At 69.6% G+C, this 19,898-nt stretch overlaps 2 protein-coding genes across 2 annotated transcripts in view; one reads left to right on the forward strand and one right to left on the reverse strand.

Annotated features, from left to right (window-relative positions):
- SRCAP (Snf2 related CREBBP activator protein) overlaps positions 1–66 on the forward strand; it is a gene marked incomplete at both ends in the record, with an annotated part of 23,682 nt that extends 23,616 nt beyond the window's left edge. The window contains one exon of the mRNA XM_082012317.1: positions 23–66. Coding sequence (XP_081868443.1) covers positions 23–66 — 44 coding nt within the window. The remainder of the gene's footprint in view (positions 1–22) is intronic.
- LOC309414957 (sarcoplasmic/endoplasmic reticulum calcium ATPase 1-like) lies at positions 61–13,483 on the reverse strand (the record flags this gene model as incomplete). Its single annotated transcript, XM_082012340.1, is given in 12 exon segments — positions 61–372; positions 375–393; positions 479–581; positions 1,277–1,365; positions 3,279–3,445; positions 4,948–5,245; positions 6,380–6,465; positions 7,209–7,289; positions 10,027–10,165; positions 10,866–10,970; positions 11,855–11,937; positions 13,339–13,483. Coding segments are annotated over 12 exon segments (1,611 nt in total). The 3' UTR covers positions 61–76.
- Positions 13,484–19,898: the final 6,415 nt, after the last annotated feature.

Raw genomic sequence — 19,898 nt, forward strand, 5'->3', positions numbered from 1 at the left:
CACGGGGACAACGAGGACACAGGGTCAACGAGGACAATGAGGTTAATAAGGACACGGGGTCAATGAGGACACGGGGTCAACGAGGACACGGGGTCAACGAGGATACGGGGTCAACGAGGACACGGGTCAACGAGGCCAATGGGGTCAATGAGGACAAAGGGGTCAACGAGGACACGGGGCCAACGAGGACACCAACGGGGCCACGGGGAGGCCGGTGGGGCGCATGGGGGCGTGCGGGGGGCGGCGCGCGGGGGGCGCTTACGGAGTTGCAGGCGTTGGCGCGCTCCACCTTGGAGAGGCTGCGGACGTCGGTGTTGAAGACGTTCATCTTCTCCACCAGGCAGGTCAAGGCCGTCTCCGTCGCCTCCCCACCTTCTCGTAGACGCCCTTGGACTGCGGGGACGGGGGCGGCGTCAGCGGGGCGGGGCGGGGCGGGGCGGGGCAGGGCGGGGCGGGGCGGGGCGGGGCGGGGCGTCACCTCGTTGTAGTCGAGGGAGGAGTCGTTGCAGAGGGCGCAGATGGTGGCCAGTTCCACCAGCCCGTCGTACTGCCCGGCCTTCACCGGCTTCTCCTGCCGCAGCCTGGGGGCGCGGACGGTGTCCCCAGGGACCCCCCCCATGTCCCCAGGGACCCCCCATGTCCCCACAGACCCCCCGATGGCCCCACGGACCCCCCATGTCCCCATGGACCCCCCATGTCCCCATAGACCCCTCACGTCCCCTTGGGTGCCCCGACAGCCCCATGGACCCCCCATGTCCCCATGGACCCCCCAACGTCCCCATGGACCCCCCATGTCCCCATGGACCCCCCCGATGGCCCCACGGACCCCCCATGTCCCCACAGACCCCCATGTCCCCACGGACCCCCCATGTCCCCATAGACCCCCCAACGTCCATGGACCCCCCACGTCCCCTTGGGTGCCCCAATGTCCCCCCTGGACCCCCCCATGTCCCCATGGACCCCCCATGTCCCCATAGACCCCCCAACGTCCCCATGGACCCCCCCACGTCCCCTTGGGTGCCCCAATGTCCCCCATGGACCCCCCAATGTCCCCTCGGGTGCCCCGACGTCCCCAGGGACCCCCCGACCTCCCCCAGCCCCTCCTGGGTAGCCCGACATCCCCCAAGACACCCTTGGGTGCTCCAACCTCCCCCAAGAAGGTCCCCAACGGCCGGCGGTGGGGGGGGACGGACACGGGGACCCCCCCAGAGGGGCCGGCGGGGGAGGGGGACGCCCCGGAGGGGTGGCGGGGGTGCGGCGGGGGAGGGGCACTCACACGTCTCCCTCGGGGGCGTAGGTGGAGCCGGTGATGGAGAACTCGTTGAGGGAGCAGACGTCACCCTCCACCTTGTCCACGATGAACATCTGGGGGGGACAAAAAGGGGGTCAGGGGGGTCCCGGGCCGGGGGGGACCGGGGGGGCACCCAAGGGGACACGGGGGGTCCTGGAGGTCTTTGGGCACCCAAATGGACATGGGGGGTCCTGGAGGACGTTGGGGCACCCAAGGGGTTCCTGGAGGTCTTTGGGGTGCCCAAGGGGACACGAAGGGGTCCTGGAGGACGTTGGGGCACCCAAAGGGACATGGGAGGGGCCCAGAGGACCTGGGGGCACCCAAGGGGACACTGGGTGTCCTGGAGGACGTTGGGGCACCCAAGGGGACACTGGGGGTCCTGGAGGACATTGGGGCACCCAAGGGGACATCAGGGGGTCCTGGAGGACATTGGGGCACCCAAGGGGTTCCTGGAGGTCCTTGGTGCACCCAAGGGACACGGGGGGTCCTGGAGGACATTGGTGCACCCAAGAGGACACGGGGGGTCCTGGAGGACATTGGGGCACCCAAGGGGTTCCTGGAGGTCCTTGGTGCACCCAAGGGGACACGGGGGGCCCTGGAGGTCCTTGGTGCACCCAAGGGGACACGGGGGGTTCCCGGAGGACCCGGGGGCACCCAAGGGGACACGGGGGGCCCTGGAGGTCCTTGGTGCACCCAAGGGGACACGGGGGTCCTGGAGGACATTGGGGCACCCAAGGGGTTCCTGGAGGTCCTTGGTGCACCCAAGGGGACACGGGGGGCCCTGGAGGTCCTTGGTGCACCCAAGAGGACACGGGGGGGTCCTGGAGGACATTGGGGCACCCAAGGGGTTCCTGGAGGTCCTTGGTGCACCCAAGGGGACACGGGGGGCCCTGGAGGTCCTTGGTGCACCCAAGGGGACATGGGGGGTCCTGGAGGTCCTTGGTGCACCCAAGGGGACATGGGGGGCCCTGGAGGTCCTTGGTGCACCCAAGGGGACACGGGGGGCCCTGGAGGTCCTTGGTGCACCCAAGGGGACATGGGGGGTCCTGGAGGTCCTTGGTGCACCCAAGGGGACATGGGGGCCCTGGAGGTCCTTGGTGCACCCAAGGGACACGGGGGGCCCTGGAGGTCCTTGGTGCACCCAAGGGGACATGGGGGGTCCTGGAGGTCCTTGGTGCACCCAAGGGGACATGGGGGGCCCTGGAGGTCCTTGGTGCACCCAAGGGGACACGGGGGGCCCTGGAGGTCCTTGGTGCACCCAAGGGGACATGGGGGGTCCTGGAGGTCCTTGGTGCACCCAAGGGGACATGGGGGGCCCTGGAGGTCCTTGGTGCACCCAAGGGGACACGGGGGGCCCTGGAGGTCCTTGGTGCACCCAAGGGGACATGGGGGGTCCTGGAGGTCCTTGGTGCGCCCAAGGGGACATGGGGGGTTCCCGGAGGACCCGGGGGCACCCAAGGGGACATGGGGGATCCTGGAGGTCCTTGGTGCACCCAAGGGGACACGGGGGGTCCTGGAGGACATTGGGGCACCCAAGGGGTTCCTGGAGGTCCTTGGTGCACCCAAGGGGACACGGGGGGCCCTGGAGGTCCTTGGTGCACCCAAGAGGACACGGGGGGTCCTGGAGGACATTGGGGCACCCAAGGGGTTCCTGGAGGTCCTTGGTGCACCCAAGGGGACACGGGGGGCCCTGGAGGTCCTTGGTGCACCCAAGGGGACATGGGGGGTCCTGGAGGTCCTTGATGCACCCAAGGGGACATGGGGGGTCCTGGAGGTCCTTGGTGCACCCAAGGGGACACGGGGGGTCCTGGAGGTCCTTGGTGCACCCAAGGGGACACGGGGGGCCCTGGAGGTCCTTGGTGCACCCAAGGGGACATGGGGGGTCCTGGAGGTCCTTGATGCACCCAAGGGGACATGGGGGGTCCTGGAGGTCCTTGGTGCGCCCAAGGGGACACGGGGGGTTCCCGGAGGACCCGGGGGCACCCACCTTGCAGACGGACATCTGGTTGGTGGTGAGGGTGCCGGTCTTGTCGGAGCAGATGACGGAGGTGCAGCCCAGGGTCTCCACCGAGGGCAGGCTGCGCACGATGGCGTTCTTCTTGGCCATGCGCCGCGTCCCCAGCGCCAGGCAGGTGGTGATGACGGCCGGCAGCCCTGCGGCGACGCGCCCCCTCAGCGCGGCGGCGGCGCCGAGGGGTCTCGGGACCCGCCCCCCCCCCCACCCCCCCCCCCCCACCCGCCGGCCCTCCCCGTTGGGTGGGAGAGGGGCGGTGGAAAGGCGGGGCGGCGCGCAGCCGCGCGGGGGGCGGACGGGCGCGCAGGGGCGCGATACGAGGCTACGTAAGGTCGAGGACGGGCGGTGGAAGACGCTATAGGGTCAAGGATGGGCACTATAGGGCCCTATAGGGTCAAGGAGGGGCATTATAGAGCCGTATAGAGTCAAGCAGAAGCATTATAGGGCCGTATAGGGTCAAGGAGAGGCATTATAGGGCCATATAGGGTCAAGGATGGGCATTATAGAGCCGTATAGGGCCAAGGAGGGGCATTATAGAGCCGTATAGGGTCAAGGAGAGACATTATAAAGCTGTATAGGATGAAGGTGGGGCATTATAAAGCCGTATACGGTCAAAGATAGGCATTATAGAGCTGTATAGGATCAAAGATAGGCATTACAGAACCATATAGGGTCAAAGAGGGGCATTATAGGGCCGTAGAGGGTCAAGGATGGGCATTATAGGGCCCTATACGGTCAAGGAGGAGCATTATAGAGCCCTATAGGGTCAAGGAGGCGCATTATAGGGCCGTATAGGGCCACCGATACTTGTTACAAAGCTACTTAAGATCAAGAATAGGCATTATAAGACCATATAGGACCAAGGTTGGACAGTACAAGCCTATATGTGACCATGGATGGACGTCACGAGCCCATACGTGACCAAGGTTGGACACTACAAGCCCATACGTGACCAACCATGGACATCAGGAGCCCATACGTGACCAACGATGGATGTCACAAGTCCATATGTGACCAACGATGGATGTCACAAGTCCATACGTGACCAACGATGGATGTCATGAGCCCGTATGTGACCAAGGTTGGACACTACGCGCCCATACGTGACCAACGATGGACACTACGAGCCCATACGTGACCAAGGTTGGACACTACGAGCCCATACGTGACCAAGGATGGACGTCACGCGCCCATACGTGACCAACGATGGACACTACAAGCCCATACGTGACCAAGGTTGGACACTACGCGCCCATACGTGACCAACGATGGACACTACGCGCCCATACGTGACCAACGATGGACACTACGAGCCCATACGTGACCAAGGTTGGACACTACGAGCCCATACGTGACCAACCATGGACACTATGAGCCCATACGTGACCAAGGTTGGACACTATGCGCCCATACATGACCAAGGATGGACACTACGAGCCCATACGTGACCAAGGATAGACGTCATGCGCCCATATGTGACCAAGGATGGACACTACGAGCCCATACGTGACCAACGATGGACACTACGAGCCCATACGTGACCAAGGACGGACGCCACGCCCCCATCCGGCACCAACGCCGCCCGCGCCGAACCCCACGCCGCCGCCGCCGCCCCGTACGACCCCCGGAGAACCTTCCCCACCTTCCGGGATGGCGGCCACGGCCAAGGCCACGGCGATCTTGAAGTAGTAGATGGCGCCGCGGATCCAGGAGCCGCCGTGGACGGGGTCGTTGAAGTGGCCGATGTTGATGAGCCAGACGGCGACGCAGATGAGCGAGATGACCTTGGAGAGCTGCTCCCCGAACTCGTCCAGCTTCTGCTGCAGCGGCGTCTTCTCCTGCTCCGTGGCCGCCATCTCGTCCCGGATCTTCCCGATCTCCGTCGTCACCCCCGTGGCCACCACGATGCCCACGGCTTTGCCCGCCGCGACGTTGGTGCCCTGCGGGGGGTGGAGGAGGGGGGGCGTGGGGACGCGGGGTGGGGCGCGGGGACGCGGGGTGGGACGTGGGGACACGGGGTGGGGCGCGGGGATGTGGGGTGGGGCGTGGGGATGCGTGGTGACGCGTGGGGACACGGGGTGGGGCGCGGGGATGTGGGGTGGGGCGTGGGGACGCGTGGTGACGCGTGGGGACACGGGGTGGGACGTGGGGACGTGTGGTGACACGTGGGGACGCGGGGTGGGGCGTGGGGACACGTGATGGGGCGTGGGGACACGTGGTGACGCGTGGGGACATGGGGTGGGACGTGGGGACACGTGGTGGGACGTGGGGACGCGGGGTGGGGCGCGGGGATGTGGGGTGGGGCGTGGGGACGCGTGGTGACGCGTGGGGACATGGGGTGGGACGTGGGGACACGTGGTGGGACGTGGGGATGCGGGGTGGGGCGTGGGGACACGGGGTGACGCGTGGGGACATGGGGGGGGACGTGGGGACGCGGGGTGGGGCGCGGGGATGTGGGGTGGGGCGTGGGGACGCGTGGTGACGCGTGGGGACATGGGGTGGGACGTGGGGATGTGTGGTGACACGTGGGGACGCGGGGTGGGACGTGGGGACACGGGGTGGGGCGTGGGGACACGTGGTGACGCGTGGGGACGTGGGGTGGGACGTGGGGACACGTGGTGGGACGTGGGGACGCGGGGTGGGGCGTGGGGACACATGATGACACATGGGGATGCGGGGTGGGGTGCGGGGACGCGGGGTGACACGTGGGGACGCGGGGTGACACATGGGGACGCGTGATGACACGTGGGGACGCGGGGTGGGATGTGGGGACGTGGGAGGTGACGCGTGGTGTCACGTGGTGACACGCGGTGGGACACGGGGGCCGCGGAGGACACGTGGTGACACAGAACACGCGGCGACACGCAGTGACATGTTGGTGACACACGGTGACACGTGGGGGGCAGAGGAGACGTGCGGTGACACGGAGGGCACGCGGTGACACACGTGACACAGAGAACACGCGGCGACACGCGGCGACATGGGGACACGTGGGGGGGCACAGGAGACGTGTGGTGACGCGGCGACACGCGGCGACACGCGGCGACACGCGGCGACACGCGTGACGCGCTCACGGAGAAGAGCATGTTCTTCTTGTCCTGGTTGACGGCGCGGGGGTCGGGCACCGGCTCCGTGTGCTTGATGACAGAGACCGACTCCCCTGGGGACAGCGGCCCAGTTCAGACCAGTTCGGACCAGTTCGGACCAGTTCAGACCAGTCCCCTCCCCGGCCCATCCCAGAACCCGCCCAGTTCATCCCAGTCCCTCCCAGTTCATCCCAGAACCCCCCCAGTTCATCCCAGAACCCCCCCCGTTCATCCCAGTCCCTCCCAGGCCCATCCCAGTCCCTCCCAGTCCCATCCCAGTTCATCCCAGTCCCATCCCAGTTCATCCCCCAGTTCATCCCAGTCTCTCCCAGTTCATCCCAGAACTTCCCCCAGTTCATCCCAGTCCCTCCCAGTTAATCCCAGTCCCTCCCAGTCCCATCCCAGTTTATCCCAGTCCCTCCCAGTTCATCCCAGTCCCTCCCAGGCCCATCCCAGTCCCTCCCAGTCCCTCCCAGTCCCATCCCAGAACCCCCCAGTTAATCCCAGTCCCTCCCAGTCCCATCCCAGTTCATCCCCAGTCCCCTCCCAGGCCCATCCCAGTCCCTCCCAGTCCCTCCCAGTCCCATCCCAGAACCCCCCAGTTAATCCCAGTCCCTCCCAGTCCCATCCCAGTTCATCCCCAGTCCCCTCCCAGTTCATCCTGTTCCCTCTCAGTCTCCTCCGATTCACCCCAGTGCCTTCCCAGCCCCCTCCAGTCCCCCCCCAGTCCCTTCCAGTTTATCCCAGTCCCTTCCCAGCCCCCTCCCAGTCCCCCCCAGTCCCTCCCAGTTTATCCCAGTCCCTCCCAGTCCCATACCAGTCAGGATGGACTGGTCGACCCGCAGCGTCGTCGACTTGATGGAGATGATGCGGATGTCGGCCGGGACCTTGTCTCCCACTGGGAGGGAACTGGGGGTTACTGGGAGCACTGAGAGGGGGGAAGGGGAGCTCCCGGGGGTTACTGGGAGCCACTGGGGGTTACTGGGGGGGACTGGGAGGGGCAAGGGGAGCTCCTGGCATTTACTGGGAGCAGTGGGGGGGGGGGGTAACTGGGAGCTCTAGGGGGCTACTGGGAGCACGGGGGGTTACTGGAGCTTACTGGGAGGGGGCAAGGGGGGCCCCCAGGGGTTACTGGGAGTTACTGGGAGCTGTGAGCAGTGACTGGGGGTTACTAGTGGCCACTGGGGGGTGACTGGTGGCCACTGGTGGCTGCTGATGGCCCCTGGGGTGACTGGTGCCCCTGGGGGTCACTGGTGGCCACTGGGGTGACTGGTGGCCACTGGGGGTCACTGGTGGCCACTCAGGTCACTGGTGGCCCTGGGGGTGACTGGTGGCCACTGGGGGCTGCTGATGGCCCCTGGGGTGACTGGTGCCCCTGGGGGTCACTGGTGGCCACTGGGGTGACTGGTGGCCACTGGGGGTCACTGGTGGCCACTCAGGTCACTGGTGGCCCTGGGGGTGACTGGTGGCCACTGGGGCTCACTGGTGGCCACTTGGGTCACTGGTGGCCCTGGGGGTCACCGGTGGCCACTGGGGGTGACCGGTGGCCACTGGGGTCACTGGTGGCCACCGGGGGTGACCGGTGGCCCTGGGGGTCACTGGTGGCCACTGGGGTCAATGGTGGCCACTGGAGTGACTGGTGGCCACTGGGGGTGACCGGTGGCCACCGGGGGTGACTGGTGGCCACTGGGGTGATTGGTGCCCTTGGGGGTCACCGGTGGCCACTGGGGGTGACTGGTGGCCACTGGGGTGACCGGTGGCCCTGGGGGTGACTGGTGGCCACTGGGGGTGACTGGTGGCCACTGGGGTTACCGGTGGCCACTGGGGGATACTGGTGGCCCTGGGGGTCACTGGTGGCCACTGGGGTGACTGGTGGCCACTGGGGGTTACTGGTGGCCATTGGGGTCACTGGTGGCCACTGGGAGGTGACCGGTGGCCACTGGGGTTGACTGGTGGCCACTGGGGTGATTGGTGCCCTTGGGGGTCACCAGTGGCCACTGTGGGTCACCGGTGGCCACTGGGGGTGACTGGTGGCCACTGGGGTCACTGGTGGCCACTGGGGGTCACCGGTGGCCACTGGGGTTACTGGTGGCCACTGGGGTCACCGGTGGCCACCGTGGGTGACTGGTGGCCACTGGGGGTGACCGGTGGCCACCGGGGGTGACTGGTGGCCACTGGGGTGATTGGTGCCCTTGGGGGTCACCGGTGGCCACTGGGGGTGACTGGTGGCCACTGGGGTTACTGGTGGCCACTGGGGTTACCGGTGGCCACTGGGGGATACTGGTGGCCCTGGGGGTCACTGGTGGCCCCTGGGGGTCACTGGTGGCCACTGGGGTGACTGGTGGCCACCGGGGGTGACCGGTGGCCACTGGGGGTGACTGGTGGCCACTGGGGGTGACTGGTGGCCACTGGGGTTACCGGTGGCCACTGGGGGATACTGGTGGCCCTGGGGGTCACTGGTGGCCATTGGGGTCACTGGTGGCCACTGGGGGGTCACCGGTGGCCACTGGGGTTGACTGGTGGCCACTGGGGTGATTGGTGCCCTTGGGGGTCACCGGTGGCCACTGGGGGTCACCGGTGGCCACTGGGGGTGACTGGTGGCCACCGGGGGTGACCGGTGGCCACTGGGGGTGACTGGTGGCCCTGGGGGTCACTGGTGGCCATTGGGGTCACTGGTGGCCACTGGGAGGTGACCGGTGGCCACTGGGGGGTCACCGGTGGCCACTGGGGTTGACTGGTGGCCACTGGGGTCACTGGTGGCCACTGGGGGTCACCGGTGGCCACTGGGGTTACTGGTGGCCACCGGGGGTGACCGGTGGCCACTGGGGGTCACCAGTGGCCACTGGGGTCACTGGTGGCCCCGGGGGTGACTGGTGGCCACCGTGGGTGACCGGTGGCCACTGGGGTGACTGGTGGCCACTGGGGGTGACCGGTGGCCACTGGGGTGATTGGTGCCCTTGGGGGTTACTGGTGGCCACTGGGGGTACCAGTGGCCACTGGGGTCACTGGTGGCCACCGGGGGTGACCGGTGGCCCTGGGGGTCACTGGTGGCCACTGGGGTCAATGGTGGCCACTGGAGTGACTGGTGGCCACTGGGGTCACTGGTGGCCACCGGGGGTGACCGGTGGCCCTGGGGGTCACTGGTGGCCACTGGGGTCAATGGTGGCCACTGGAGTGACTGGTGGCCACTGGGGTCACTGGTGGCCACTGGGGGTGACCGGTGGCCACTGGGGTGATTGGTGCCCTTGGGGGTCACCGGTGGCCACTGGGGGTGACCGGTGGCCACTGGGGTTGACTGGTGGCCACTGGGGTGATTGGTGCCCTTGGGGGTTACTGGTGGCCACTGGAGTGACTGGTGGCCACTGGGGGTACCGGTGGCCCTGGGGGTGACTGGTGGCCACTGGGGTTGACTGGTGGCCACTGGGGTGATTGGTGCCCTTGGGGGTCACCGGTGGCCACTGGGGTTGACTGGTGGCCACTGGGGTGATTGGTGCCCTTGGGGGTTACTGGTGGCCACTGGGGTCAATGGTGGCCACTGGAGTGACTGGTGGCCACTGGGGGTACCGGTGGCCCTGGGGGTACCGGTGGCCACCGGGGGTGACCGGTGGCTGCCGCGGGCCCCCGGCCCCCCTCACCGGCCACCTCGGCGATGTCGCCGGGGACGAGGTCGCGCGCCTTGATGCGCTGCACGGCCTTGCGGTCGGCGCGGTAAACCTTCCCCATCTCGGGCTCGTACTCCTTCAGCGCCTCGATGGCGTTCTCCGCGTTGCGCTCCTGACGGCCGCGGCGACGTCACCGGCGACGGCCGCGGCGACGTCACCGGCGACGGCCGCGGCGACGGCAGCGGCGACGGCCGCGGTGACGGCAGCGGCGACGGCAGCGGCGACGTCAGGGACAACGCGGCAACGGCGGGCAGAGCGGCGACGGCGGGGATGACGCGGTGATGTCAGAGACAGCCCGGCGAGGTCAGGGATGACGCGGCGATATCGGCGATGACATGATGGCGGCAAGGATGACGCAGCGATGTCAGGGATGACGCAATGATGTCAGGGATGACGCGGCGATGTCAGGGATGACGCAATGATGTCAGGGATGACACGGCGATGTGAGGGATGACACGATGATGTCAGGGATGACACGATGTCAGGGGCAACGCGGTGACGACAGGGGCGACGCGGTGACGTCAGGGATGGGGGTGTGACACCACGGGGACACTGGGGATGCTGGGGGGGGCACTGGGGGGCACTGGTGAGGCGGTGGGTGGGGCCAGGGGGGCCCCCCTTGCCCCGCCCCCTCTCCCAACGCTCCGCCCCCTCCCCAACGTCCCGCCCCCTCACCTGCCAGACGCCCACCACGGCGTTGGCCCCACCCCTGCCCCGCCCCCGGCCCCGCCCCCTCACCCACCACACGCCCACCACGGCGTTGGCCCCACCCCGGCCCCGCCCCCGGCCCCGCCCCCGGCCCCGCCCCTCACCTGCCACACGCCCACCACGGCGTTGGCCACGAGGATGAGGAGGATGACGAAGGGCTCGACGAAGGCCGTGATGGTCTCCTCCCCCTCCTCGAACCAGGCCAGCACCTGCGCCCCATAGCGCCCGGTCAGCCCGCCCCACGGCGCCCCATAGCGCCCGGTCAGCCCGCCCCACGGCGCCCCATAGCGCCCCACGGCGCCCGGTCAGCCCACCCCACGGCACTCCACAGCACCCCACAGAGCTCCACAGTGCCCCATAGCGCCCGGTCAGCCCAGCCCCGCCCCATGGCGCCCCATAGAGCCCCCATAGAGCCCCACAGTGCCCTATAGAGCCCCAGAGCCCCCCATAGCACCCCATAGTGCCCCATAGAGGCCCACAGTGCCCCAGAGAGCCCCATAAAGCCCCCATAGCGCCCAGTCAGCCCCGCCCTGCTCCACAGCACCCCATAGTGCCCCACAGAGCCCCATAAAGCCCCACAGCACCCCATAGTGCTCCCATAGAACCCCATGGCACCCCATAGCGCTCCACGGCACCCCAGAGAGCCCCCAGAGAGTCCCACAGTGCCCCACAGCGCCCCAGAGAGCCCTATAGCACCCCATAGCGCCCCCATAGCACCCCTGAGAGCCCCATAGCGCCCCATAGCGCCCCCATAGCACCCCTAAGAGCCCCATAGCGCTCCATAGAGCCCCCATAGAGCCCCAGAGCGCCCCACGGTGCCCCATAGCGCCCCACAGACGCACACCCACCCTGCCTCACGTCCCCCCCCCACCCCACAGCCCCCCCCCTCCTGCCCCACACCTCCCCCCCTCCCCCGCCCCCCAAGCAGCTGCCGGACACTTGAGCCGACACCGGATCCGCTGCCGGGGGGGGGGGAGGTCACCCCCAAGGACACCGCGGCCCCTCCCCCCCACCCCCAGCCCCCCTCCCCCCGTCTCCGTGGGTCGCGTGTCCCCCCCCCCCGCGCCTCTATGGGGCGCCCCACGGCACTCACGAAGGAGATGCAGGCGGCCAGGAGCAGGATCCGCACCAGCAGGTCCTCGAACTGCTCCACCACCAGCTCCCAGATCGTCTTCCCTGGGGGGCAGCCCGGGGGTCAACCCCCCACCCGGCTCAGCCCCCCAAGTAGGGGGCTGCCCCCCAAGTAGGGGGCCGCCCCCTAAGTGAGGGGCCGCCCCCCCAAAAGGCGTGGGGATCCCCCCCAAAAGACACTCACCCTCCTCAGCGGGGAGCTCTGTGGGGATGGGGGGGGGGGGCGGGTTATGGGGCGGCAGCTCCTGCCCCACGGCCGCCCCACGGCGCCGTCACCCCCCGCCTTTGTGCCCCACATCTCCCCCCCCACCGGCGCCGCCTGTCCCCGCATCACCCCATGTCGCCCCACGCCCTCACTCCCCCCATCTCGCGCCCGCCGCCCCCCACGTCCCCACACGCCCCACGGCCACCCCACGCCTGCCCCACATCCCCCACGCCCCTCGCACCCTCTGTCCCCCATGGCCACCCCACACGCTGCCGTGCCCCACTGACCGTTGTGCCCCTCGTGTCCCCATGTGCTCCGTCCCCACAACCCCACATCCCCACGTCCTGTGTCCCCCATGCCTGCCCCACACCCGCCCCACGGCCACCCCACGACCACCCCACGGACCGTTGTGCCCCACACCCCGTGTGCCCCCACAGCCACCCCACACCCGCCCCACTGACCATTGTGCCCCACATCCTCATGCCTGCCCCACAGCCACCCCACAGCCACCCCACTGATCGTTGTGCCCCACATCCCCACGCCTGCCCCACAGCCACCGCACAGCCACCCCATGCCCACCCCACGGACCGTTGTGCCCCACACCCCCATATCCCCCCATTCCCACACCCCGTGTGACCCCACAGCCACCCCACGCCCGCCCCACCGACCGTTGTGCCCCACACCCCCATATCCCCCCATCCCCACACCTGACGTACCCCCACAGCTGCCCCACACCCACCCCACGCCTGCCCCACAACCACCCCACGCCTGCCCCACAGCTGCCCCATGCCTGCCCCACTGACCGTTGTGCCCCACATCCCCACACCCGCCCCACTGATCGTTGTGCCCCACATCCCCACGCCCACCCCACACCTGCCCCACTGACTGTTGTGCCCCACATCCCCACACCCGCCCCACACCCACCCCACGCCCGCCCCGCGCCCGCCCTACTGATCGTTGTGCCCCACATCCCCACACCCGCCCCACACCCACCCCACGCCCGCCCCGCGCCCGCCCTACTGATCGTTGTGCCCCACATCCCCACACCCGCCCCACACCCACCCCACGCCCGCCCCACGCCCGCCCCACTGATCGTTGTGCCCCACATCCCCACACCCACCCCACACCCACCCCACGCCCGCCCCACGCCCGCCCCACTGATCGTTGTGCCCCACATCCCCACGCCCGCCCCACGCCCGCCCCACCGACCGTTGTGCCCCACATCCCCACGCCCGCCCCACGCCCGCCCCACGGCCGCCCCACTGACCGTTGTGCCCCGTACTTCTCCAGGCCGCGCTTGACCTGCTCGGGCGACAGCCCCACGCCCTCGGCCACGCCGAAGTAGGCCAGACACTCCTCCACCGTCCGGGCGTGAGCCCCCTCCATGGCGGCGCCGCGGCGCGGCGAGAGGGGGCGGGGGGGGCCGGGGGGCGGGGGGGCCGGGGGGAGGGGGGGCCCCAAAAAAAAAAAAAAAAAAAAAAAGGGGGGGGGGGAGGGGGACGCGCGGGCACCCTCGGGGGGTCGACGCCGGGGGCTTATGAGGGGCCACCGTGAGCCCACCCCCGCCCGACGCCGCCCCCCGCCCCTCCCCCCCCGCCCCTCCCCCCCTCCCCTCCCCCCCCCCCCGGGGCTATTTCTGGCCCTGATGGACGGGTGGGAGTGGGGCGCGCAGCCCCCTCCCCCCCCCATAACACCCCCCCCCCCCCCACGCTGCGGGGGGTCCCCGAAACCGGATCCCCGCCCGCGGCGTAAACAGGGATTGGGTGTCGGCCGCCCCACGGCGGCCCCACGGCGGCCCCACGGCGGGGGGGGGGGGGGCAGAGGGTCGTGTCCTCGCGCCGGGGGTCAGCGGGGGGAGGGGCGCAGCCACCCCCGCGTTCGGAGCGGGGGGAAGGGCCGCGTGCCGCCGCGCCCCCTCGCCCACCCCCCCCCCCCGGGAGGTGTGGGGCTGCCCCCACGGCGCGGGGGGCCGGGGGGGGTGTTGGGTTCCCGGGAGAAACCCAAGCGGCGGCGGCGGCGCCCGGCTCCGGTTACCCCGACCTCGGCCTTCGCCCCACAGCCTGCCCCACAGCGGCTGGGGGGCTGCGACCCCACGGCCTGCCCCACAGCGAGCCGGGGGGCCGAGACGCACGGACCCGCAGCCCCATGGCCTGCCCCATAGCGAGCCGGAGGAACGAGACGCACGGAACCCCAGCCCCATGGCCTGCCCCATAGCGGGTTGGGGGGCTGGGACCCCCACAGTAGGCCCCACAGCGAGCCGGGGGGCTGAGACGCACGGACCCCCAGCCCCACGGCCTGCCCCATAGCGAGCCAGAAGGCCGAGACGCACGGACCCCAGCCCCACGCCTGCCCCATAGCAAGCCAGAAGGCCGAGACGCACGGACCCCCAGCCCCACGGCCTGCCCCACAGCGAGCCGGGGGCCGAGACGCACGGACCCCCAGCCCCACGGCCTGCCCCATAGCGAGCCGGGCGGCCGAGACGCACGGACCCCCAGCCCCACGGCCTGCCCCACAGCGAGCCGGGGGGCCGAGACGCACGGACCCCCAGCCCCACGGCCTGCCCCATAGCAAGCCAGAAGGCCGAGACGCACGGACCCCAGTCCCACGGCCTGCCCCATAGCGAGCCGGAGGAACAAGACGCACGGACCCCCAGCCCCATGGCCTGCCCATAGCGAGCCGGGGGGCCGAGACGCACGGACCCCCAGCCCCACGGCCTGCCCCATAGCAAGCCAGAGGGCCGAGACACACGGACCCCCAGCCCCACGGCCTGCCCCATAGCAAGCCAGAAGGCCGAGACGCACGGACCCCCAGCCCCATGGCCTGCCCCATAGCGAGCCGGAGGAACAAGACGCACGGACCCCCAGCCCCATGGCCTGCCCCATAGCGAGCCGGAGGAACAAGATGCACGGACCCCCAGCCCCATGGCCTGCCCCATAGCGAGCCGGGGGGCCGAGACGCACGGACCCGCAGCCCCACAGCCTGCCCCACAGCGAGAGGAGGGACGAGACGCACGGACCCCCCAGCCCCACGGCCTGCCCCATAGTGGGTTGGGGGGCTGGGACCCCCCACGGCCTGCCCCATAGCGAGCCGGGGGGGGGGGGGCATCACCCCCGCCCCCTGCCCCCCGGCACGGGGCAGCCCCCGGCAGCTGTGGGGCAGGCGCCCCCCGCGGGGGCCGGCGGGGGGCGGGGGGCGCCCCACGGCCGCTATAAATCCCCCCGCCGGGAGCCGGACGCCCGGCGAGGGGGGGGGGGGTCCCGGGGGGGAGGGGGGGTGGGGGAGGGGGGTGGGGGAGGGGAGGGTGCCGGGCTTTACCCTATAAGGGGCCGGCGGGTGCCGGGGCCCAAAATAGCCCCGGGGGGGGGGGTGGGGGGGTGGGGGGAGGGGGAGCAGCTGCACCCCGGATTAGGAGCGAGGCCGGCCCATCCCCCGCAGCTGCTGCCCCCCTCCCCCCGCCGTGGGGCCGGACCCCCCCAAGGGGGGTGGGACCCACCAGTGGGGGTTGGGCCCCCTGAAATGGGGCTGGGACCCCCAAAGGGGGCCGGGACCCCCCAAAGGGGGCTGGGACCCCCCAAAATGGGGCTGGGACCCCCCAAAATGGGGCTGGGACCCCCAAAGGGGGCCGGGACCCCCCCAAAATGGGGCCGGGACCCCCAAAATGGGGCCGGGACCCCCCCAAAGGGGGGCTGGGACCCCCCAAACTACTCAGGGAGGGACAAAAATAGGGTCAGGGTCCCCCCAAAAGCACCCTGGGGGGCCAAGTGGGGCCAGACACCCCCCAGAACCCAGTTGGGGGGCAAAAATAAGGGGCGGGGGCCCCCAAATCTCTCTGGGAGGGGGAAATAGGAGCAGGGACCCCCAAAACTGGGGCAGGACCCCCGAAACTGCCCCGGGGCCCCCCCAGATCTGCCCTCGAGCACCCGAAAACGGCCTGGGAGGGGCCCAAAGAGGGAGCGGCCCCCCAAAATGGGAACTGGGACCCCCAAACTGGGACGGGGACCCCCAAGCTGGGACCAGGACCCCCAAAAGTGGGGACCGGGACCCCCAAAATGGGGACCGGGACCCCCAAACTGCGACCAAAACCCCCAAAATGGGGACTGGGACCCCCAAACTGGGACCGGGACCCCAAAATGGGACTGGGACCCCCCAAACTGGGACCGGGACCCCCAAACGGGTCTTCCCCCCCCCCGAAACCGCCTCCCCCCCGCCCCAAAACCGCCCCACGCCAGGACCCTCCCCCCGCCGGGACCCCTCCCCCCGCCGGGACCCCTCCCCCCCGCGCGGGGGCCGCGGCCCCTCCCCCCCAGACGAGGCCGAGGCTTCGCTTTTCGGCTTTTTTTGAAAAACCCCCCGCGCGGGGCGGGGGCGGGGCGGGGGGTCGCGCCGCCGCGGTTGGGGGGCGGGGAGGGGCGAGACGAGGTCCGTGGGGGGAGGGGGGCTCCGCGCCGCGCGCGAAGGGGGGCGGGGCGGCGCGGGCGGCGTCCTGCGTCCCAACCCCCCCCCCCCTCCGGGGGGGGTCTTCGGGGCGGGGGGCTCCGACCCCCGCGGCGGCGGCGCGGCGACGTCACGCTCGCGGGGCGGCGCGGTGATGTCACGCTCACTGGGCGGCGGGTGGCGCGGCGACGTCACGCTCGCGGGGCGTCGGCGCGGTGACGTCACACTCACAGGGCGGCGGCGCGGTGATGTCATGCTCACAGGGCGGCGCGGGTGGTGGCGCAGCGATGTCACACTCGCGGGGCGTCGCTGGTGACATCACGCTGACAGGGCGGCGCTGACGTCACGCTGACAGGGCGGTGCTGGCGGCGGTGCGGTGACATCACGCTCACAGGTTGTCGCCAGCGACATCACGCTGACAGGGCGGCGTTGGCGGTGGCGCGGTGACATCACGCTCACAGGGTGTTGCTGGCAGCGACATCGCGCTCGCAGGGCGTCGCCGGCGGCGGCGCGGTGACGTCACGCTCACAGGGTGTTGCTGGCAGCGACATCGCGCTCGCAGGGCGTCGCCGGCGGCGGCGCGGTGACGTCACGCTCACAGGGCGTCGCCGGCGAGCAGCGCGTCGGGGCCGCGGGGGTCGGGGTCGCAGGCGGCGGCCGAGCGGCTCCCGGAGCGGTCGCGGCCTGGGGGGGCGGGGGAGGGACAGCCCGTCAGGGGGGAACAGCCGGACGCGCGGATGCGGAAGAGCAACAGCCGGACGGACGCGGGGAGGGGGCAGCGGGACACACGGACGCGGGGAGGGGGCGGTCGGAACGGGGCGGGAGCAGCCGGACGCACGGACGTGGGCAGGGGACAGCCGGACGCACGGACGGACAGGAGGAACAGTCGGACAGACGGACGGGGGAAGCGAGCGGCTGAACACAGGGATGCGGAAGAACAGGCGGACGTACAAGGCCGGAAGGAGAACAGCCGGACGCAGGGACACGGGGAGGGGACAGTCGGACACGTGGATGTGGAGGGGGAACAGCCGGACACACGGACATGGGCAGGGGACAGTCGGACACTCAAAGGAGGAACAGCCGACACGGGGACAGCGAACAGCCGGACACAACAGATGCGGGGAGGCGACAGTCAGACACGGGGATGGGCAACAGTCGGATACCATAGACACAAGGAGGAACAGCCGCACGCATAGACAAGGAACAGCCAGCCGCAACGGATGCGGGGAGGGGACAGTCGAACCCATGGACATGGGGAGGGAACAGTCAGACGCGTGGACGGGGAACAGTTGGACACACGGATGCAGGGAGTGGACACTCGGACCCACACAGAGGGAACAGTCAGACACCCAGACGTGGGGAGAGAACAGCCAGAAAAGCGGATGGGGAACAGCCGGACGCAACAGATGCAGGGAGCGAACAGCCGGACACGTGGATGGGGAACAGCCGGATGCAACAGACACAGAGGGGACACACTCGGACACATGGCGGGGGGAACAGCCGGACACACGGACAAAGGAACAGTCGGACGCGTGGATTAGGGAACAACCGGATGCAACAGACACTGGGGGGACACACACTCGGACTCATGGACACAGGCGGTAGGGACACACTCGGACACACGGACACAGGAACAGCCGGACCCATGGATGGGGAGAACAGCCGGACGCAACAGACACCGCGGGGACACACACTCGGACACAGGAACAGCCGGACGCAATGGACGCAGGCGGTAGGGACACACTTGGACACACGGACACAAGAACAGCCGGACGCATGGATGGAGAAGAGCCAGCCGCAACGGACACGGGGGGTGGGGACGCACTCGGACACATGGGGACACCCGCACGTGGGAACAGCCGGACGCAACGGACACAGGCGGTAGGGACACACACTCGGACACACGGACACAGGAACAGCCGGACACAATGGACACAGGCAGTAGGGACACAGTCGGACACACGGACACAGGAACAGCCGGACGCATGGATGGCGAACAGCTGGATGCAATGGATACAGGGGAGGGACACACTCGGACACATGGACACAGGAACAGCTGGCCGCAACGGACACAGGCAGTAGGCACACACAGTCGGACACACGCTTGCGGGAACAGCCGGACGCAATGGATGCAGGCGGTAAGGACACACTCGGACACACGGACACAGGAACAGCCGGATGCAATGGACACAGGCGGTAGGGACACACAGTCGGACACACGCTTGTGGGAACAGCCGGATGCAACGGACACAGCCGGTAGGGACGCAGTCGGACACACGGACACACCAACAGCCGGACGCATGGATGGGGAACAGCCGGATGCAACAGGCACTGGGGGGACACACACTCAGACACACGGACACAGGAACAGCCGGACGCAACGGACACAGGCGGTAGGGACACACTCAGACACACGGACACAGCAACAGCCGGACGCAACGGACACAGGCGGTAGGGACGCAGTCGGACACATGCACACAGCAACAGCCAGCCGCACGGATGGGGAACAGCCGGCCGCAACGCACACGGGGGGTGGGGACGCACTTGGACGCACGGGGACAGACGCACGTGGGAACAGCCGGACGCAATGGACACAGGCCGTAGGAACACAGTCGGACACATGCACACAGCAACAGCCAGCCGCACGGATGGGGAACAGACGGCTGCAACGCACACGGGGGGTGGGGACGCACTTGGACAGACGCACGTGGGAACAGCCGGATGCAATGGACACAGGCCGTAGGGACACAATCGGACACACGGACACAGCAACAGCCAGCCACACGGATGGGGAACAGCCGGCCGCAACGCACATGGGGAGTGGGGACGCACTCGGACGCACGGGGACACATGCACGTGGGAACAGCCGGACGCAATGGACACAGGCGGTAGGGACACAGTCGGACACAGCAACAGCCGGACGCAACGGACACAGGTGCTAGGGACACACAGTCGGACACACGCTTGCGGGAACAGCCGGACGCAATGGATGCAGGCGGTAGGGACACACTCGGACACACGGACACAGCAACAGCCGGCCGCACGGATGGGGAACAGCCGGCCGCAACGCACACGGCGGGTGGGGCCGCACTCGGCCGCACGGGGACACCCGCCCGCGGGAACAGCCGCGCGCAACAGCCGCGGGGCGGGGGCCGGGCGCTCACCCTGGGGGCGGGCGGAAGCCACCACGTAACTGAGGAGGGTGACGTCGCCGGCGGCGCCGCCCGACTCCAGCGGGATGGGGTGGACGCGGAAATGCTCCAACATGTCGAAGATGGTTTGGAACCAGAGGTGCTGGACGCGGCACTGCGCCTCCTCGTTCAGCGACAGCCGCAGGTGCTGGCGCGGCGGCGTCACGGCGGCGTCG

This window comes from Phaethon aethereus (assembly GCF_964289735.1).
Source record: "Phaethon aethereus genome assembly, chromosome: 35".
Classification (NCBI taxonomy): domain Eukaryota; kingdom Metazoa; phylum Chordata; class Aves; order Phaethontiformes; family Phaethontidae; genus Phaethon; species Phaethon aethereus.